This window comes from Podarcis filfolensis (assembly GCF_964270895.1).
Source record: "Podarcis filfolensis genome assembly, chromosome: 3".
NCBI lineage: Eukaryota > Metazoa > Chordata > Lepidosauria > Squamata > Lacertidae > Podarcis > Podarcis filfolensis.
In genome coordinates, this window is record NC_139606.1 from 79,776,688 (window position 1) to 79,799,263 (window position 22,576).

The following is a 22,576-nucleotide window of genomic DNA, read 5'->3' on the forward strand; positions in this document are numbered from 1 at the left end:
TAGTGAGTAAACACATTTCAAGGCTTGATCTCTAAATGGGAGACCTAATCCATTCCTGTTGTGATTGAGCAAGCACCACCAACTCCACCCCTTAGCCCTCCTTTCACAACCTGTTTCCATGTCAGGTAGTGTGTTCCCAAGAGGGGGGTGGCAGGCTGCAGAAAAGATGGGAGAAAGCGGGGAGAAACTAAAAAGAAATAAAAAGCTAGAAACACCAGACATCACAGCAGCTTGAAGACTATGATCTAGATAATCCTTCCTAGCAAATTACATTTAGCATCAGTTTACTAAACACTTAACATTTTAAACCTGTTCTTTCATAAGCTTGGTACAAGTACTCTAAAAAGTAGAAGCCAGTGATAAACCTTGAAACAACTACACACTCCTGCAGATGCACCATTAGCTCACTTGGTGAAGTGGCGTATTCACTAGGAACTCCAAATATTATACCAAACTAATCCTGCCAAGTGTAGCTGTAAAAGTAGCTATCTAACCATGACATATATAACCACCTATATTCTCTCTAGAAGACGCCCAAACTAATTTGCCATTTTACACCAAATAGTCATTAGCTCTGGCTATGAGCGGGTGGCACTGTGGTCTAAACCACAGAGCCTAGGGCTTGCCAATCAGGTCGGCGGTTCGAATCCCCACAACGGGGTTGGCTCCCGTTGCTCGGTCCCTGCTCCTAACAACCTAGCAGTTCAAAAACACGTTGTCAAAGTGCAAGTAGATAAATAGGTACTGCTCTGGCGGGAAGGTAAACAGCGTTTCCGTATGCTGCTCTGGTTCGCCAGAAGCGGCTTAGGTCATGCTGGCCACATGACCCGGAAGCTGTACGCCGGCTCCCTCAGCTAGTAAAGTGAAATGAGTGCCACAACCCGAGTCATCCGTGACTGGACCTAGTGGTCAGGGGTCCCTTTACCTTTATGAGCTTCAGCTGCCACCACCACTGAGAGTTCTGTTAGCCTAAGCACCAACCCTGCAATATACAAATACTACTGGCTATTCTTTGCAAAACTAAAACATTTGTGTGCTGGTATATTACCATCCATTTCATGAAATTCAGAAACTCCTTCCAACAAGGGACTACCGGATTCCTGATTCCAGAAGTCTTGTCAAGTGTTTTTAAGTTGCTTAAGCAACTGGTTCTCTTTATTATGTGAAAGCATGCATGTGGTGCATATACATCTCACTATATTTGCGTATCCTGCCCCTCAAAGTCATTAAAGGGATTTTAGACCAATGTGGTGAGAATCCCAGAACAAGAGTAAAATGATTTTATTTTATTGCAAACAAACGGCTAAAGTTAATTTCTCCACCCACTTTCTTTAGATAAGTAAATCAGCAGGCTAAGGAGACACACCCATCTGAGAACTAACATGATTAAAAATTAGATATAAAATGGGTGAATCACAATTTCATTTACAAAATGGTGGAGTTACTACTACAAGCACACTAAATACACAGTATTTGTGGGGAAAAGGTTACAGACACACAGCTAACTTCATATAGATCCCATTAGACAACTGGATTTACAACAAGTTTGTTTAATAAGAAATGGGCAGAGCCAGCTTTTTTCAGAATCAAAATGCATAACAAATGGAAAAAAGTTGATGGTGTGTACCTTCACAAGTTGAGCCTCCACAGACAAAAGCAACCAGGTTTTACATGCACTCCACCTTCACTATTTAATCTTTAGGTTTGCTTTGCAACCCCACCCTCAACCCTTTGCCAAATTAAAAAACAAAAATACAACCTAGCTTATTGCCAAAAGACCATTCTTATTTCTCTTCCCCCTCTTCCATACCTAGAAACTGCATAGAGAGGATGGAGTGGAAGATGGAGTGTAATGAGCATTATTTACATAGTATTAGTATTCATGGGGCCACAACAAGCCTGGTTGCTAACTTTTCTGTTTTGATGACTCTCGACTGTTTCTTAGAATTTTTTTTAAGGGGGGGGGGAGAAGAGAAAAGAAAATCTTTAATAAGAGGACACCAGATACAAAGCAACATTTTACTTTTGTTGTGGTAAAAAAAAAGTCACATTTTACAGATAAAATGCAGAACCCTGAAATACTGACACATTCTCTTATCGTGCACAATGCTGAGGTTCTCTTAAGATTCACTTTAAAACTGCAATTAAAAATGTACAAAAAAAAAATCAAACCCACAAAGCTTCTAAAAAAGGAACCTGCAGGCACTTCCTCTTGTGGAATGTTTAAAAAGTTAGCCTACTAAAGAAAACAGTCGACTTCTTGTGAAGGTTTTGAAGAAATATGGATCAGTTCATTTTATTTGGGAATTCAATAGTATCCTTGGTGATAATGCTGACTCCATGGCTTCTGACCCCAGAATTGCTGCAAAAACCAAGATAAACACTGTTAACCATTGTCAAATATCAGCAAATTTTATTTCTACATTCCGTAGGTGTGTATGAAAAACATCTGAAGCATGCAATTGGGAGTGAAGTGTGGACACTTCCTAATACTTTAATCCCACTCCTATGATTGTTTACACATACAGTGGTACCTCTGGTTACAAACGCTTCGGGTTACGTGTTTTCAGGCTGCGGACCACGGGAAACCCGGAAGCACCGGAAAGGGTTACTTCCGGGTTTCGCCTCACGCATGTGCAGAAGCGCCAAATCGCATCATACGTGTGTGCAGATGCTGCGCTGAAGGTTGCGGGCGTGCCTCCGTCACGGATTACGTCCGCAACCCGAGGTTCCACTGTATGAAGTACAAATTACGAACAAACTACATCTTGTACTAACGTTACTCTTAAGCTATTTATATTCTCATAAAGGTTTACTTGTTAAAACATACACTTAACATTACTTCTTATTTTGCTGCAGATTGAGAAAGTTTACTTACACCCTGCTGCCACTGGTTGTAGCCCTGAGATTGATTTTTGTAGCCACGATTGTTTCCCCTTCCTCTGAAGTTCTGTAACGAAAGTCCAAGAAATTGATTTGTAGTTAATTAAACATTTCACCATTCAATGGCCAAAACCACACCCAGGCGGCTATCTGTAGTAAACTTCAAAAATGTTTCAGTTAATAAACTTTCAGATAAAAAGACTTCAGTTGCTGTTGATTCCTAACTATCAAGGCAACATTCTGGCAAGAGACATTTATTCCAAATTCTTCTTGCTAGTCAGTATTTACCCATATGCCAGTAAAGTACTGCTCCTGAACACATGCAAGTTGGGGAATCAGGCTAAACCAGCAAATAACAAATGTGGTGCTGATCTTGCTATACGTACTAATTACATGGTCAGTGGTCTTATGATCATCGTCTGGATGAAATGCTACCTAGCAGAGGGATGGTGCAGAGGCTTGTGAGATTACTTGTGTGTGTTTTTTTACTAAAATCTTGAGGTTTAGATTAATTTTAAACCCAGGAATTTCACACAGGTACAGGCTCAATCCTTTCAAACAAACAAATCATGGTAATGTCACTCAAATCTATTTTAAATACTAATGTTTATGGGGTGGGGTAATTCTGCTACAACTACTATGAGCCAGAGATTCTTACAGGTCTCTGGGTGGTTCAGAGTGAATAAACCAATAGATTCCAATCTACCTTCTGCCCATTCCATTATCTATCCACGGAGGAATATGCTTGATTAGAAAACAGGACTTCATACAAAAAGCACAGCTGCACTGTTGCATAAATTATATATGGGATCTCTGTAAAACCCTATGTTTCCAATACAGTGGTACCTCAAGGTTACGAACAACCTAGCCAACAGCCTAGTTACGAACACTTCAAAACCGGAAATGAGTGTTCTTGTTTGCATATTTTTTGGGGGAGTATGAACGTACTCCATTCGGGGTGCACTCCCGTTTTGAGTGCCACACTTCTGGCAGCAGAGAAGGGGGTCATCACGGCGTTTCCCTCAGCCACAAGGGAGGGAAGCTGCGGCCGCTAGTCATATGGTTGGCGGGCTCACAACTCTCCCCCATGACTGTGGAAATGGATAAAAGCCCCACATCCAAACAATGACTATCATCAGTGCACGTAATTTTTTTTAATTTTAATCATCTACAATACTGTTTTATTTATTTTATAGTACAGTACACATTGATTGTTGCTTTCATTTTATGGATCAATGGTCTTGTATAGTAAAATTCATGTTAAATTGCTGATTTAGGGGTTTGTTTTCAGAAGTCTGGAATGGATTAATCCATTTTGCATTGCTTTCTACGGCAAAGCGCACCTTGGTTTAAGAACGCTTTGGTTTAAGAATGGATTAAGTTCATAAACCAAGGTACCACTATATCTGTTTCAGCTCCTATATATTGGCCTTGAGAGCACCTAATGCAGGACACTGAGCATAGACCTCATCGGTTCCTTGAGATAAACTACTGGAACAGCGTAAGACAAAAGTACAATTTAAAAAACTTAGGTTTCAGCACTACAGGATTGCACGTGTTATAAAACTTTGAAAAAACATTGTACATCATATACTTCAGGAACAGTATTGTTATTTATTAGGATCACACTTTTAAACATACTTTCTGTATTGGTTGCTAAAGAGAGCACCAAAAGATTCAGCCAAAAATGCCATCTTCCTGACTACAGCAAATTACCTGGTTATAGTTCCCTCTGTTGGGCATTCCACCTCTGTTATAGTTTCCTCTGTTTGAGTAACCACCTCCTCCGCCACCGCCACCTCTGGCCGGAAAGACAGGACCACGGGGGTATGGGTAGCCTATTGCCCCACCACTGCCACCGCCTCCTCCACCTCCACGTTGGGGCATGTTACCACCTCTCCTGTTGTATCCTCCACGATTTCCAGGGACTGCGAAAAATGTTAGAATATTAATATTGACCCAATGGCATACTTTAATTTGACCCAGGGGCTTGGGGAAGAGAAGAGAAGTACAAGACTATTTAGTAATAGACATTAATTTCAGCCTGTGCACAAGTTAGTTTTTTCTAGTAAAGGAGCTTTAAACTTGGAAGACAAAATTGAAATTCCATGGGGCAAGGCATTTGAAAACTGAGTCCAAACTGAGGTTGCTTTAAGAACAGTTATGGGGAAAGATAGTGACAGCCCTCTCCCAAACCACCAAAAACTTATTCAGCCCAAGCACTGGTGATTTCATGAGGTTCTGTCCATAAACATACACCTAGCTGCTTCTTTAAAAAAATTAAGCTTTAGGATGCTGAATTACATTTTTTCCTGCTAAATCAAAGCCATGCCTGGGCCCCTCCAGCTGTTTTTTTTTTTTTTTCAGAAATGAAGACATTGTCTCCATCCACATTGATCTATTCTCAAAGCTCTGCTCTTCTTTGGGGCAAGCAACTAAAACCTCGGGTATAAAAATTAAAATATTTAAGAGGCAGTTTTAGGAGCACAGGATACCTCCTCCTCTGAAGTTGCCACGCATGTTAAATCCACCGCGTCCTCTCTGTCCACCTCTGTTAAACTGGTTTTTACCACTCTTTTTGTTACTTTTCTTTGAACCAGTGTTCTGTTTTTTCTCTGGAGGAAGGGCCTTCTTGCTTTCTTCTTTGTACTGTTCCAGAAGCTTCTGGGCTTCTTCTTTTTGCAACTCTACGTAGATTATTTCATCAAAACATTCTGACACCTCTGGCAGAGTAAAATTTCCTACAAGATAGAGAGTCCTGAATATTCAGTATTTATTTCTGAAGCCATTAGAAAAAGCCAAAGTTCCCCTCCTATATAAAAGGAATACAAGACAAGTAATCATCACTTCAAGCTAGGAGCAAGATTCCTGAAAACTTGACACATTCTCCCTATTAAGTTGAACTGGGAACACACGTCTGCTATAACACGTTTAGCTTCGTTTTCTAGGGCACTTTATGCCAAGACAGCTTTGTGCATCTGCATGAAGCATATCATGACTTAAGTAGTATTAAGGGCTGCAGCAGAGGGAACACAATATAGTGTTGTCTTACAAAGTTACAGAAGTCTTCCAGTTTTTTTTAAAGAGGCATAACTGTTTTAAGGCAAGAAATTTTGAATCTTTAGGTTTTTACATTATTCCTTTAAACAGATACTCAACATCCTAGAACACAGTATAGATTATGTTCCATGCCTTTCATTTTGAGCACTGCATGCTCTGGAAGATCTTTTCCCTCCACCTCTGCCTTCTTTTGTGTTCTTTGCTTGTAGTCTTCATCTTTTGGGCAAACAACAACTGCTTTGCGCTGGAAGCCTGCAAACAGGCACATTTTTCTCCTCTGCGCAGCTGCAGACACATTTGTCTGAAAAAAATGCAGTAACTTACTACACGTAGCTGTCATTGTTAGAGCTAAGTTAAATTAGTGTGCTTAGATTTCACCTCCACATGTATAAATGCAAAGAAGTTTACAAGTAGAAGGAAGTTATGTACATGTTAGGCCGTAGAGGCTAGGATAACCATTCTCCCCGATTTCATGTATATTACAAACCTAAGTACAACTGCTAATATTCTAACTTTATTGCCTCAATATATATATTGTATCTCCCATTGAAGTTTAGAATCTACACCCCCCCCTTAAACAAATGGCAGCTTAACTGAATTTTGTAAAACAATGAACTTTTGCCCCCATACCTGATCCAGAATAAAGTTCCGTTTCTTACGCGCAGCAATCTCAATAAACTTGCCAAGACACTGTGGTGCTCTCTGCAACAGTGTGTTGAGTTTTCCAGTATCAGCCATTTGCCGCTTAAAACCTGCAACCTATGGACACAGAAGTTGCCCAGCATTCACTGCCATTAATGTTCTTTTCATTGGGTATTTTTAATAGCAAGAAATTGTCTGTAATTGCTAATACTAGAAACATTTTAGGCAATGGTTTTGCAATACATGACTTGTTCTAAATGCTCATGAGATCAATCCTAAGAATTAAACAGGCCAACCCAATTTATCCCATCATTCAGTGCCTTTCAATGTTTAATTCAGACACTTTACTATTAATATACCATGCAAATCTCAAAACAAATGTGTCACGTAACGGCCTGCAGCTAAACCAAGTTGGACTTATTTTTATCTGGAGTTCCAATATTTCAAGCAGGATGTGTATACTTTTAGGGGAATAACAGCTTCTTCTAAGTTTCCAAATGAACAATCTAGAAAATGCCCGCTCCATAGAAATAAAGCTTTTCAGTGGGCCATCAACTGCTAAAGCAGTACCCTTAAATGAGTTAAAGACATCTAAGCTTTATTACAATAGATGCATGATGGCTACAAGTTTCCAAATGAGTTACCTTGAAGTTGCAATCCTAAAAATTAAGGTAGGGAATAAGTCCCACTGAACATAGTGGGATGAACTACCCATAGAATTATGCTAAATTTGTGCAGGAGTTGGAACTTACCATCATTTTGTCCATAATAGTATTTGTTCCAAGGATATTGTACTTCCCAGGGTTCTCTGCTGCATGTTTGGTAACCCATGTAGTCTTCCCAGCACCAGGCAAGCCAATCATCATTACCACCTAATGAGTTTAGGCATAAAAAATGAAAGCTCTTATTTTATACCCCAATTGCCCTACAGACAAGGCTTGTCATTTGTGGTACCCATATCAACTGCCTCAAGACAAATACTCAAGCTGGCATGCTTCAATGATTTCAAAATGGACCGTTACTTACTTCACATTCTTTCTTGTGCTCTGGTCCCTTGGGTCCTCTAACTCTATCTTCCAAGGGAACATTCTGGATGAAGGTGTACCCCTCTGGTATGGGGAAGTACGGCTCATCCTTCTGGCCAAAGTTAAATTCAACAGCACAGTTATGGCAGAGAACATGGGGGAAAATGGGCTTTTCAGAAAGAACTTCCTTGCTGATTTTGAAAGCAACGCCAAGTTCCTGTCCATTCTTTGAGTAAGAAAGTTCCACTTCATCACCATCAAAATTCTGTTGTACAAAAAAAAAGTGTTAGCATAAATGAACTTAGGCAGGTTCATTAATTAGAAATAAATCTAGTAAGGCTTGAGTGGATATTTAAAGGAAAATCTAAACACTTGAAAATTAAGCAAAGGTGCAATACCTAATTAAGGAAATGAAGTTGTGCATTTTGTTATAAAGCAGGTAACTGCACAGCAGCAAATAGAAACTGACGTTCCAAGTAAGGAAATACTTACAGCAAAACATCCGATCACATCATTTTCATCAAATTTCTCACCAAAGTCTTCAATCTCACAATTACATGTCTTTATTCCTTTCAAGGAGTATCCGTAAGAAAACTCTTCCTCGCCTGATAAATTTGAACAGTTGCAGTTGAGGCTTTCAAGTTCTGAATTACTGTATTTGTAACCCAGCATTCAACCTCAAGCTTTTCTATAAAAGCTGCACCATACAGATAACCCCCACCCACTGCAGAATCCTAGCACTGTGGTACACTGCAAAGTGAGAATGGCTCATGTGAGAGCTCAGAAAGTAACTTTAGTTTAGAGCACAGGTCTGGTGGGAAAGTCCCATTATTTTCTTTCCAATCCAAGGAAATTAGCTGCGTAGGATGTTACTTCAGCTTCTCACCCAACTACTCACTACGGGCAAGCACACAACGAATTAGCTCCCGATTCCTTCTGTACCAGGCTCCTCAGGGGGACAGAGACATGAAATAGGCACAAAAGTGAAGAGTGCTGTTGCTAAAGGGATTTGATTCAAAGCACTATTCTTTGCCCAATATAAAAATAGAGGATGTCAGGTATGCTGGCACTTCACTATATTCCTTTTGTCGAAGTGCTGAGTTTTCTGGAACAGATTCCATAGTTCAAATGTAACTTCTAACTACCATTACTAACAAAAATAGTGGTTGTAGTTACTCTTTTTTCAAAATTGTTTTACCACGCATTTTCTGTCTACAGTGATTCATCATCTCCCTCTTTTAAGCACTCAGAAAAGTACTACACCCATTCCTACAAAAAGACGAATCACCATGACAATCCATGTTTTAAGGGAAAAGCTTACCAAGCAGCATCCCACTTGTGTTCAGTGACCAGCCAACTCTCACTTCATGTATGTCAATATCTTTTGTATACAGGTGCTTGACAGGGATCTTTTCAGTTACCTATTTTTGTAATAAAAAGAATTGCTATTAATTACAGTTATAATAAAAGTATAGCTTAGCTAGCCTTGTCAATCAGGCTCCAAAATTACCAGTCTTTCATACACTTTTTTTTTTAAAAAAAGTTTTCAGCTCCTCTTATGAGCAAATTGCAGGCTAGTAAAATACAGTGGTACCTCAGGTTAAGTACTTTATTCGTTCCGGAGGTCCGTTCTTAACCTGAAGCTGTTCTTCACCTGAAGCACCACTTTAGCCAATGGGGCCTCCTGCTGCTGCCGCGCCGCAGGAGCACGATTTCTGTTCTCATCCTGAAGCAAAGTTCTTAACCCGAGGCAATATTTGTGGGTTAGAGGAGTATGTAACCTGAAGCCTATGTAACCCGAGGTACCACTGTATATTGCAAGCCAGTAACAAGTGCTCTTTGCCTCCTCAACCAACTTGCTTCACCTTGTGCACCGAGCATAAAAGTGCAGCTTGCCATGTTTCTATGCTAAACACTATGTAGTCTACCAGCTGGGAATCTAGCATTGCAACACAGCAGGCTAATAATCAAGGAACAGCGTGGTCCTTTCCCATGTGACCATGTTGGACAAAAAGGAAACACATGCCCTGGTCTACACCCAGCACAGAGACACAGACTGTTTCAAGAGGGATCAATCATTCCATCCCTCTACTGGCAACTCACTCGCTTACTTGGGTGAACTCCCGAGATGCCGATCGTGACCAGGTAAGCACATTATGTTGAATGATGGTAATAAGCATACTACGTGTAGGATCTGCTGCAAAATGCTATTATTATTGAAGAACCATTCTGGTTTTTGTATGAAAGGTTAATTGGATAATTGCTTTATTGTGTTAAATAGCACTTTACTGCTAAATTTTCCAGGTATTGATAAAATACCTGTTATGTTCTTAGCTATTTTTATTGTGAGTTGCGTAATACTCATACTTAAATGATTCTGAGTGTGCATGCCTGTGCAGCGAAGACAACACCTTTCATGCTAATGAGGGGCAGTATTGACGGGTGGGGGTGGGGAATTGGCAAACACCCCAGAAAAATACCCCCAGCTCTTTTAAAGGCTGAACTTGCCCACAAAATGCTGACTCTGTTAGGGAGCATATAGGTGGGAATAGACTGGGAGTATCTTGGAAATGGGCATGACTGCCCAGTTGAAATCAAGAATACGTATTTTCCATAATAAAATGTAGTTTCTCCTCTCCTCATTTAGCTTGATTTCAGATGAAACTATAAGCATTCAGAAGCAATGTTGAACAACTGTCTTCAATACTGATCTGGCTTACCTTCATCTCAAAACAGACTTTTCCTTTAGAAACTCCATAGGATGCTCTCCCTCCAGCCCAAAGAAAGGCAAAACTTTCCATTGTCAATGAGGAAGCACTAAAACGATCTCTTGAAATTTTGAAGTGTAGATCACAGTTATCTGTCAATAAAAGAAAATCAAATGGTTGAAATCTGTTCAACTACAGTCGAACAAAAAAAGTGGAGAACACCTGTAAGAATCAAGTTACATCAGTTTGATTTAGTGCTATTCTTTGTCACAACAGGTAACTCTTGAATTAGTCAAAATTTAACAGTCCCCCTTTTACTTAAGGGTTCTCACGCAAAGTGATGACGTTTGCTCAAGACCGAAGCTTATCATCTTATTTCACTCTGGAATCAGGATTATCTATGTTTAGCTTAGCTATGATGTATTTTCACACATACCCTATGAAGTACCGTATTTTTCGCCCTATAGGACGCAATTTTTCCCCTCCAAAAATGAGGGGGAAATGTCTGTGCGTCCTATGGGGCGAATGCAGGCTTTCGCTGAAGCCTGGAGAGCAAGAGGGGTCGATGCGCACCGACCCCTCTTGCTCTCCAGGCTTCAGGAAGCTATTTGCAAGCCTGCACCCAGAAGCTGGGGGCACGCTGCACGCCCCATGATTCGGGGTTTGCGCAGCTCTCCGCAAGCCGTGAGAGAGCTGCGCGAAATCGTGCAGCTCTCCCACGGCTTGCGGATAGCAGCCTGTTCTGGGGGCTGGGGTCGGGGGAAGCTCGGGCTTCCCCCACCCCAGCGGGGGGGAATAATTTCTTTTTTTTATTTCCCCTCCAAAAAACTAGGTGCGCCCTATGGGCCGGTGCGCCCTATGGGGCGAAAAATACGGTAATCATCATTTGTCTTTGGCTAGCTTTGTGTGCAGACACTTAAAATGTGCTCTTATCTGGTGCTCTGCCAAATCTAATTGTGTTTTCTAGCATATAAAACCTAAGAACCACTAGATGGTATGCAACTAAGTTTTACCCAAAGTAAACCCACTGAAATTAATTGACCTGACTTTGTAATGTTCATTAATTTCAATGGGTCTAATCAGAGTAAAACTTATTTTGATACCACTTTCCATGAATAAGCTGTAGACTGAGAAAGGATTTCAAGATGGCAATGTTCAGCCAAACACAAGTTGTCCTATAATACAAATGTCTCAACACCTCAAGAGATTATTGCTTTTTATAGAGCCATTGAGTCAGACACTATTCATAGATAGAAACCTTGCTATAAATACTCTCAATTGTTCTATCAAACAATACTTTCATATTATGTAAGTGAAATAGAAAGTGTAGGCCTCACTTCCAAGGGTGCAGAGGACTGCAGTTTAAGATGCAATTCTAGACATATCCAATACAGTACTAAGCTTGAACTGGACTCGGTACAATTTACTTAAGTAAACATGCACATGATAAAGTTGTTTACTATTCTTTATCTTGTGCTGCAGCATATGAATTTGAAATTTTCTAAAACACCAACGATCAGCAGCTTCACTGCCCAGTACTATCACTTTTCAAACCAAGGATTAGTATCGCATAGCCACTTTGTCTTCTGGAAATACCTCCATAATCCCTCTATAAACTTGTCTGTGCAACAGTTCACTACTTTTCCATGAGCAATGCAAATGTGCCAAAGTAACTGTAGACTGTCCCAGAATAACTTCTCAGAACTTTTTAAAGTTTCATTGTTCTTAATGAAGTCATTTTGAATGTGCATGAAGCTCTAAAGTGAAAGCTTATGAAAATACCTACAACCTCAAACAATGGCTTATCATCTTGTTAGAATACACATGCCCTTACATTATCATTTGGTAACACTTTTTAAACATATTCCTTATCAGTTTCCATGATTTTACCAATAAAACTCAAGATTGACTTGGGACTCCAAATATACCCCCCCAGTCCAGATGGGAGGCAGCAAGATTGCAGCTGCCAACCAACATCTGCAGACATACTAAGCAATACAAGGTGGAAAATTCCACCACTTTCCAAAAGTAGTGTTACACAATATTAGTAAAGTACTTGCTACCATTATACAGTATCTGTTCAAATTGAGCAGTTTCAAACTTGCAATTATTTCCAATGAAAATAATTCTTAACATTGAACAAAATTCTTGATGTACTCTTAATTGGACTTTCCCTGTTAATGAAGCATCTTAGCGCAGTTAGTTTTATCTACTGAGGTATTTATGCAGGTATAAAGTGGGAGGGGGTCCTTTGACTGCCTACATCAATTAGCATACTGTACATCAATTAGCATATCCCATATCTCCGTTTTTCAAATAATGCTTCCCCTTTCAAAGCATCCGTTTCTCCCTTTGTGCCACACTTTTTGCACAGAACAACACTTTACACTTTTGTGTTGTCCTGATTAAATTCAAAGCTAATGCATTGAAAAACTAAATTTTCAGAGCAGAGCAGAAATTGTACCTCAGGTACACAAATGGCTCCTCAAATTTTTTTTTAAGAATCAACAGACTGTCTTAGAAGTTTGTTTTAAACGACAAGCGTGTTTTTATACTTACAAGTATCAAGACAAACCATTGTGTCATCAAAGTGTTCATCTTCCTCTTCAACAGGTGGCTGAGGAGACTTTGCCCTGGCCAACAAAAAAAGGTCAGTCACTTGAGTTCAACAAATTGAAATTATTAAAATCTTTCATGAAAAACTTTAACACGCCAAAGTGATTTACCTGCTGTATTTGTTTTCTTCAATATACTCAAAATACCCTCGCCCATGGTCCTCACGTGGCCGCTTAACTCCCCTTTTTTTCTCCCCAGGTTTTTGCTCAGTTTTAGCTTCTCCTTCGTTTTTTTTGAAGAGGGAAATAAGATACGTTAGAAACGATAAAATACAGCATACTTTTTTTACTCTTATTAGGAAAGCATCTACTCTCGCGGCGCATTTGTAACAATGCTTCCCGTAAATCTTACAACTTCAAGTGCACAGAAAACTAAAGGTCTGCCTCCTCTGACATTTGCCGCTGTCGATTTGACCTTCCAGAGTTAGCAGGGAAAGTCTTCGCTCGGATCTACGATCGCGCCTAAGCAGCGGCTCTCCAAAGGCCCACCTCTTCCTCATCCTTCCCCTCCCCCCGCCACGGCCTGATTTCGGCAGGCGCGCGCGGCCTAGGCTTTGCGAAAGGGATTCCTCCGCCTCCATTGTACTCAGCGTTTGAACTCGAGCCCACAGCGCCCCACGGACGGATGTGACGCAGAACAGCACAAAACGTTCCCTCGCACGTTCCACAGCGCGCCCCAGCGGCTCCTGCGAGTCGCCCCTCCCCCCGCCTCGCGCGCCCCTTCCTCACCACGCTCGCGAAATGGCGCAAAGCTCCCCTCCCCCGCCCCGCAGAGACACGCGGCGGGCCTGGCCTGGAAATCCCCAAAGGCAGGCGCGCGGGGAGGGCCTTCCCCACTTCCACTGACAGCGGTGGGGGGAAAGGCGCGGTGGCCGTGGAGATGGGGGGGGAGCGAAAGAGAAAGATGGCGGCGGACCCTGACCTCGCTGCTGAGCTCCCAACCGCCGCCCATCCGGGTCCCACGCACTACTCACCCCCAGGACGAGCAGGCCCGCCGGGCTTCTGCTGCTGGGCGGGTGACAGCTGCTTCGCGCCGGGTTGGGCCGAGGAGGCCGGAGTCGAGGCCGAGGCCTCCGAGGCGGCAGCGCCTTTCCCGGCCGCCTCCTTGGCCGCGGCGCCGTGCTGCTGCTGCTGCTGCTGCTGGGCGCCGTGGCCGTTGGCGTTGCCGCCGCCGCTAGTGGTGGCTGCGGCGGCGGCAGCGGCCTCTTCCTCCTCATCCTCCCCTTCCTGGAAGCCCTGGTCGTCGCCGTTCTCGTCGTCCTCCAGGTCTTCGGCCGCCTCCTCGTCTCCGGCCGCCACCCCTTCGCCGTTCTCCTCGCCCAGATCCATGCCCTCCTCCTCCTCCTCTTCCCCGGGGCAGACGCCGAACTCGGCCTCCTCATCGTCGTCGCAGGCCGCGGCCTGGTCGGGGCCTCCTCCTCCTCCTCCCAGGGCCAGGTCCTCCTCCTGGGCTCCGCCGCTGCCCGGAGCGGCCTCGCCCATCTCCTCCGCGTTGCCGTTGCCGGGTTCTCCGCCGGCCAGGCCTCCCCCGCCGGCCTCCTCCTGGTCGAGCGCGGTCTGGAGCCGCTCCATGAGCTCGGCCTTGAGGCCCCTGTCGGAGAGGCGCCGCTTCTTCAGCTCCTCCTTCAGCTCCGACACCTTCAGCTTCTTCACGTTCACCGGGGAGCAGCTCATGGCGGCGGCTGCACGGACTCGATGCGGTCTGGGCGGAGGTGGCTGGCTCGGGTGGCTGCGGCAGCTGCAGAAGAGAGACCCGCCTGGCGCCAAATCCTTTCACCGAGGCTCGCGAGGCAGGGACGGTGAGCGCGCCTCGCGGGCTCGAGCACGCAGGCGCTGTACTCACCCCGCCCCCGCCGCGCGCCCAATATATCCTCGCCCCTCCCTCGCTACCGTAACTAGCAAATTTCGCGCAGCTCTTACCGTGAGCGGCCACGGCGCAAGTAGCCCGAGGATAAAGTGGTAATATAGTTCAGTAATATTCGCGCGGCAGAACCAGTGGCGCCCCAAAGGCTGCGAAACTGCACACTTAAACATTCAAATGCAGTGCTAGATTGTATTTATTTTTCAAGAATGCAGTTTTAGGATTGGGCTGCAGGTTGGATATCAAAATGTTAACGTTCTGTGCTCTGCTCCTGGCGCATTTATTAAGTATTTTGTATTGGGCAATAGCCTCCTCTGCAGAGCTAAGCCCAAGGCGGCTTCCTCCCAGGTAAGTTTCCACAGGCATACAGCTCTGAATATGCTTTTAACTGAAATTGGAAATAAAAATCATCATCATAAACTTCCTTGCACTAGCCAAAGGCCATTGAATCATCCAAAAACATGAACAATCGCTACATATACAATAAAGCCTCTGTTAAATCTGCTTAAATTATTTGTTACATAGGATAAGAGGTAATTCTCATGCAAAATACAGTGGTACCTCAGGTTAATAACTTAATTCGTTCTGGAGGTCTTTTCTTAACCTGAAACTGTTCTTAACCTGAAGCACCACTTTATCTAATGGGGCCTCCTGCTGCCGCTGCACCGCTGCTGCACAATTTCTGTTTTCACCCTGAAGCAAAGTTCTTAACCCGAGGTACTATTTCTGGGTTAGCGAAGTCTGTAACCTGAAGTGTATGTAACCCGAGGTACCACTGTATACAAATTAAATCTCCAGGTCCCCTTTGCTAGTTTATCAAATTATTTTGCCATAATCTTCCTAGCTGCCAACTTCCAGGGCATAAAGGTAAAGGTACCCCTGCCCGTACGGGCCAGTCGTGTCCGACTGGGGTTGCGCGCCCATTCCGCTTAAGAGGCCGGGGGGCAGCGCTGTCCAAAGACACTTCCGGGTCACGTGGCCAGCGTGACAAGCTGTATCTGGCGAGCCAGCGCAGCACACGGAAACGCCGTTTACCTTCCCGCTAGTAAGCGGTCCCTATTTATCTACTTGCACCTGGGGGTGCTTTCGAACTGCTAGATTGGCAGGCGCTGGGACCGAGCAACGCGAGCGCACCCCGCCATGGGGATTCGAACCGCCGACCTGGTGATCGGCAAGTCCTAGGCGCTGAGGTTTTACCCACAGCGCCACCCGCATCCCAGGGCATAGGGAGCTACTTTCTAAATTAGAGAGTTATCAGCGTCACTCAGCAGCCATTTCACCCTCTCTGCCCTGGTTAAATTAATGTCCTTCGCAAACACAGGTTTTATAAATCAGCCCCTTGGGTCCATGGGCATAACCAAGGGGGGGGGGCAGCTGCCACCCCCAAGCAAGTAAGTCAATAAAAATACTTAACTAACTGAGGTTCTGCACACACCCACACCCATAAATCTTGGCTATGCCCATGCTTGGGTTTGTGTGGGCATCACAATAAGTAATGGCATAATTATATGTCCTCCATGCGTGGTTGTCCCCAAGGAGTCTTTCCTCGCAGCATATTTTACTGTACTGTCCGTCCAGAAGCACTGAAGGCATCGACTGGAAGCGCAGCTCTGTAAAGGTGATTCTTTACAGGGCAGACAAAAGATTTTTTAAATAACTAGCTCGAAAGTTCACAGATTTAATAAGTGGAAACCATGGTGAGCACTTAAAGAAAGTAATAAAAGTCAGGCCTCTTTCTGCCTCAGACCCAAAGAGCCAATCCCTCAAATGTCTCCCATCCATGTTCTCCTGTAGATGGTATTGGGTCAGGCAGTGTTGGATACTCATTTGGGAATAAAAATAGGCCCCTGAAAATTAGAAATCCATGGGAAGTTTTTCAGCATCAAAAGAGATAGACCTAAGTATCATTTAAGTGCAAAGAGTTATGTGCATAACAGCATAATACGTAAACCATGAGAACCTTTCATTACTTAATCTAAACTTGATATGCCCACATTATGCAGATCAGTGGCAGTTTACCTGGTGCCCTCTAAAAGTTGCTGGCCTACAACTCCCATGATCTCTGAACATTGAGTATGCTGGCTGGGGCTGATGGGAATTGTAATCCTGCAACATCTGGAGGCAGTCACATTGACTGCTGTGATACAGGTTAACTAAGCTTTCTTTTTACTCATAAAAATATACTGTAAGAAAGAGTGAAAGAGCAAGAGTTTTAGCTTTTGGATATTCCAGATATAAACTTATTATGGAGGCCCTAGGGTTCTAGAACCTGCTTTCTTAAAATTAATGGAATGCTTAATACAAATGATAGAAACAGGTTTCATGAGATTATTTTGAAAAGACTATTCTCAGTTCAATTCATTGATGAATGCAAACATTAAGTAGAAATATAAATAAGTTTCCTAATAGAGATAAGAGAATCACTTTCATCATGAGAACATGGTTTAATTCTCATTGAAATCTTTCATGCAACTTCAGCAGACCATAGTGCCATCTTATATAATAAAGTAATTAATACAGAATCATAGAATTAGAGTTGGAAGGGACCCCAAGGGCCATCTAGTCCAACCCCTTGCAATGAAAGAATCCAGCCCACAGCTGTCCCTGGGTGAGCTCAAACCACCAACCTTCTGGTTAACAGCCAGACACAATGACCCATTGTCTTCTGAAGACTCTTTTATTTACTTTTTTGTCTTTGTACCCAATAAAAGGAGCACATATAAATTGAAAATCTGGTAGGAACCTTTTCAGAAATGGCATAAAAACTTTGTAAGACAGACACATACACACTTTTCATTGCTTAACTAGGATTCTATAGAGCATGCTTGGCAAACTCGCCCCTCCAGATATTTGGGACTACAACTCCCATCATCCCTAGCTAACAGGACCAGTGGTCAGGGATGATGGGAGTTGTAGTCCCAAAACATCTGGAGGGCTGAGTTTGCCTATCTATGCCTGCTATAGAGGCGGGCCAGGTAACTTTTTCAGCTATATGAAAGAACAATTGTAGATAAACCACTTCTGTCATTGTACACATGCTTATGTATGTGTCAGATACCATCTTTGGTCAAACCAGTTTTGCAAGCTTTAAAAAGCAACATGTGCTCTCGGAAAGGCAAAACTACAAAGAATATAGTGCCTGCTTTTTTGTTAAACAGAAAATGTCATGTAACCCTGCACCCTTATTACTGGAAGTCCTACCTACCTACCTTCCTTCCTTCCTATCTACTATCTACCTATCTATTGATATAAAATTAATACAAATTGTATATAACTGGGGAGTTTGTTTTAGGGTAACATTTGACCATTTTATATGGCTGTCTCATTGCTCCTGATCTGTCAGAGAAGATTTTGAGTTTCCCCCAACCTAAGATGTAGTCTGGGCTAGAGTTTGAAATTCTGCAGTGTATCTATTCATTTTGAGGTGGCTCACCCCTTCGCCCTACCAATAAGAATAAAGGATGTGACTGACTCACTACCCACACCCAAAAAGAGCAGGCCCTTGTCATGGCGTGGCGGGTTCATTCTGCTCACATGTCCATGATGTACTTTTCTCCACCTACTAGTCCCGTGTGACAGCTTGACCAATAGCAGCACATATTTTAATTTAGTTTGTAGAAGTACACTTATGGGACAATGCTATACATGTCATGGATAAGAACCCAAATAATAAGAAGTGCATGCTTCCACTTTAAACTGCCATGTGTACACAGCCTGATTTAGGAATGTGGCTTGCCTGGGTTTTTCAGATACGTAGATGGAAACTCTCCACAGCAGTATGAAGACAGTATGCTGTGAAGACCATAGTTATGTCCAATATTATGCAGGAGTGGCAGGTGATGAAAACAGAGGAAAAGCAAGTTATTTTCTTTCTAGTTTCCAATCCTTACTTAACAGTAAGCCATCACCATGACTACCACAGAGACCCTGGGGTCACAGTCAAAACACTGCATGCCACTCAATTCTATCCACACTTACTCAAATCTCATTGATCTCAACAGGGCCTAAAGGTAAAGGTAAAGGGACCCCTGACTGTTAGGTCCAGTCACGGATGACTCTGGGGTTGCGGCGCTCATCTAGCTTTACGGGCCGAGGGAGCCAATGTACAGCTTCCAGGTCATGTGGCCGGCATGACTAAGCCGCTTCTGGCTAACCAGAACAGTGCACGGAAATGCCATTTCCCGCCGGAGTGGTACTTATTTATCTATTTGCACTTTGACGTGCGTTTAAACTGCTAGGTGGGCAGGAGCAGGGACCAAGCAATGGGAGCTCACCCCGTTGCGGGGATTCAAACTGCTGACCTGCTGATCAGCAAGCCCTAGGCTCTGTGGTTTAGACCACAGCACCACCAGCTCCCTAGTAAATCTGCATAGGACCGTGGTGCTGGGTAGTAAATTATGGGAAGGATTGAAAGTTTAAAAGGTACTAGAATTCAGGGATGTCCACTTGAATTGAATAGTGACAGGTTGATGTGAACCAAAATAAGTTTTAATCTTCAAACAATGCATGACTATTTTTTAAAAAATAACATTGACTTTTGAGTAAACATGCATGGGATTGGAGTGCACATCAAAACCATTAGCCATGATGCCTAAATGGAATTTCCATCTTTATAGGAATATGTGTCTAAAAATTATTGATTTAGATCAACAATTGATTTTCAGCATCAACCAATCATATGTCTCTGTAGTTTGCATGCAGAACATGAAGAGGATGCCATTCCCAGTTACTTGTTCCTAGCATTTGGTAAATAAACTGCATTCTGTTAAATTCTGGTGTTCCTTGGAAACTGATCAAGTGTTCCTTTATTCCTGCATTCCAGGGGGTTGGACTAGATGACCCTCAGGATTACATTCAACTCTACACTTCTGTGCTTCTATGAGAAGATCTGTAGTGGACAGTTTGTTTACACACCACTACTGATCTAAAATCTGGATTTGTAGGGAGTGTTGAGTGTGTTTTAGGGTAAGATTACCAGATTTTTTTTCAATGAATCCGGGGACACTTTTCAACTTCAATGGATTTTGTATGGGGACTGATTTGTAAATCCGGGGACTGTCCCCGGGAAACAGGGACACCTGGTAACCTTATTTTAGGGTGCACTTTCAATGAAAAATTGGGAGATTTTGTAAGTCACAGGATTCATTGGCAGACAAGAAAATCAGTCAAAGTCTGCTGTGTTTAGATTGTGAAGTATTGTACAGTGGTACCTCGGGTTACATATGCTTCAGGTTACATACATTTCAGGTTACAAACTCCGCTAACCCAGAAATAGTGCTTCAGGTTAAGAACTTTGCTTCAGAAATCGTGCTCCGGCAGCGCAGCGGCAGCAGGAGGCCCCATTAGCTAAAGTGGTGCTTCAGGTTAAGAACAGTTTCAGGTTAAGTACGGACCTCTGGGACGAATTAAGTACTTAACCCGAGGTGAAGAAGCACTCCTTTTAGCAGAAGTACAGAAACAGTAGCCCTCCAGAGGTTGGAGTCAGCATAGCAAACAGACAAGGATGATGCAGTAAAGTGATATGTAGAGGGTCACAGGTTCCCCAATCACATTTTATATACTCGCCTATGTGTACCCACGAAAGATAAAGTACAGGTGAAATACAAATGTGGAAGCCCATGCTGGAAGGAAATGATTTGAACGGGAACCATCCACAAGCAGGAGCAATGTTTGCAGAGAAATCCTTTGTAGGCTTCTTGGTCTCATTTGAACCAACACAGCCCAATGTTAGAATGTTGGACCACGACAAAGAGGACTAAAAGTTCAAATCACCACTCAGCCATGAATCCTAGTGAGTTGTCATGGGCCATTTACATAAAATGGAGGAGCGGGGCATGTGCATCACCTTGAAGAAAAAGCAGGATGTGAATGTAATTAGAGCAACAGAGAGGGCGAGGTCTTCCAGTGGCAGCAAACAGGAAGCCCACAGCTTACAGGAGAAAAATAGACAGAGGAATCCAACTCTTAGTATTTGAAGTCTTTACCAGTATAAGTACCTAGGATGAGGGACAGAAATGAGGGTTATACTGAAAAGCTTTGCTAATCTAATAGGATATACCCTCAGATGTGACCAGCCTTACAACCACAGTTTGGACCATAGTGCTAGGCAGATACTGTTCCAATAAATGAGCAGCAAAAAAAAAAAAAAAATGAAAGAAAGAAAGAAAGAAAGAGAAAAAAGAAAGAATGAGAATTTGATCAGAATGTCCATTTGATATTCATGGGAAATGTTTCTCCAGACCCTTTGCTAAGCAGCAGGAATCTCTACAGACCTGGGATTTTACTCAGCTTTGGGACAAAGAGAAGCACAGCTCAAGAGGGATTAAATTTTATGATTATTTAGGAAAGATAATAAATTTCTTCTAAAAGGTTCTATCTTCTATAGTCTTCTATTTATTTAGGTGGGTTACTGAAAGAGATGAATGTTACAAAGCAGAATTATCTCAAGCATGCCAAATCATCTAAAATGTGGACGAGGGAGCTGGGTGGGGGCGGTGGCAGCTTGTATAAAGTTGTATAAAGAACAACTTTATAACTTGTTTGTGAGGACTATGAAGCTGCAAGCCTGAAAGGAATGTTATCTTCATGCAAAACAGCATGTACCTGGGTAAAGAGGCAAGCATCACCTTTTGTCCTGCTAATATTGAAAGTCTGACTGAAGGGAAACCATTTATTGGTGATGAGGAAATACCTTTGTAATACATGGATTACTTACCCAGTGAATGCTCTTGTGTGTTTCATTCTTAAATCTTTAAATTTAATTGTAAATCTTTTTAGGAGTCTTTTCCTTAGGAAAATTGGAGCCAGTCATTTTGGCTATCATAGCAACTTATTTCAGCATAGTTGCAAATGTTTTCTGTGAGGGCAAACTGCTGTGAATTTGACTGGCCTGATCACTGAATAGCCAGCATCTTTAACAAAAGAGTCCTAATGTTTCTTAATGACTGTGGATATTTCCTGAATGGGCAATTCATCTGAATGAATGAGGCACAGACCTGTGCCCTGGAGAGAAGGGTATGAGAAACAGCAGTTTTGCATTTGAAATGGGCAAAGAAAGAAAGTGAGCTGAGATCTAGAAGAAAAATAAGCTCTCTAGTAACACAAGGGGTGCAGCATTCCCCATCCCTGTTTTGAGTCTGGGCACAATCTTACCACCTGTTTACAATGGAAGATCTTAATAATAATTATCTATTTACAGTGTGCATGTTCCTCGTCTGAAGAACTATAGCAGACTCCATATATATATGAGATTAGACAGTATGGCATCCAAAGTATGTAGCTTCCAGACTGATTTGAGCAGCATCAACACTCAGGATTCTGCCATGGACATCAGAGTTCAGGCTTCCAGGATCTACTATTTTATTTTTATTTTTACTAAAACCATGAGAGGCACCATCCAGAATTTGGTACAAAAGTCAATATACTAACAGTGCCATTCTAGCCATGTCTACTCACAAGTAACTCCTATTGAATTCAATGTGGCTTAATCCCAGGTTAAGTGGGGCTAGGACTGTAGCAATAGAATTAAAAAACTGAGCACAGGAATTTTAGTACCAGAACTGCATAGAGCTCACAACTCTTTCACATAAAAATCCACCCCTGCTTACCCCAAGCTTCATTTCAGCAGTAAAAAGATGGAAGGGGGAGTCATTCATTTGCTTGTTGTTGTTGTTTAGTTGTGTCCGACTCTTCGTGACCCCATGGACCAGAGCACGCCAGACACTCCTGTCTTCCACTGTCTCCCGCAGTTTGGTCAAACTCATGTTGGTAGCTTTGAGAACA

The 22,576-nt window shown here is 42.7% G+C and overlaps 1 protein-coding gene across 1 annotated transcript; it reads right to left on the minus strand.

The window, feature by feature from the left end:
- Positions 1–1,534: 1,534 nt before the first annotated feature.
- Positions 1,535–14,816, minus strand: HNRNPU (heterogeneous nuclear ribonucleoprotein U). Its single transcript, XM_083604268.1, has 14 exons — positions 13,908–14,816; positions 13,045–13,156; positions 12,878–12,951; positions 10,331–10,470; positions 8,932–9,031; positions 8,103–8,215; positions 7,612–7,875; positions 7,338–7,457; positions 6,574–6,702; positions 6,076–6,244; positions 5,379–5,624; positions 4,600–4,811; positions 2,879–2,950; positions 1,535–2,362 (listed from the first exon to the last, which is right to left on the minus strand). Exons 1-14 carry the CDS (start codon positions 14,605–14,607, stop codon positions 2,309–2,311), a joined length of 2,505 nt encoding a protein of 834 aa, XP_083460394.1. The 5' UTR covers positions 14,608–14,816; the 3' UTR covers positions 1,535–2,308.
- Positions 14,817–22,576: the final 7,760 nt, after the last annotated feature.

What these genes read in the sequence shown, in the direction of transcription:
- HNRNPU (XM_083604268.1), bottom strand. Translation starts at nt 14,607, where the DNA reads ATGAGCTGCTCCCCGGTGAACGTGAAGAAGCTGAAGGTGTCGGAGCTG. An exon ending in GAAGAAAACAAATACAGCAG is followed by an intron (nt 12,952 to 13,044) that starts GTAAATCACTTT and finishes TTTGTTGGCCAG; the next exon opens with GGCAAAGTCTCCTCAGCCAC. An exon ending in AAGTCTGTTTTGAGATGAAG is followed by an intron (nt 9,032 to 10,330) that starts GTAAGCCAGATC and finishes TTACAAAAATAG; the next exon opens with GTAACTGAAAAGATCCCTGT.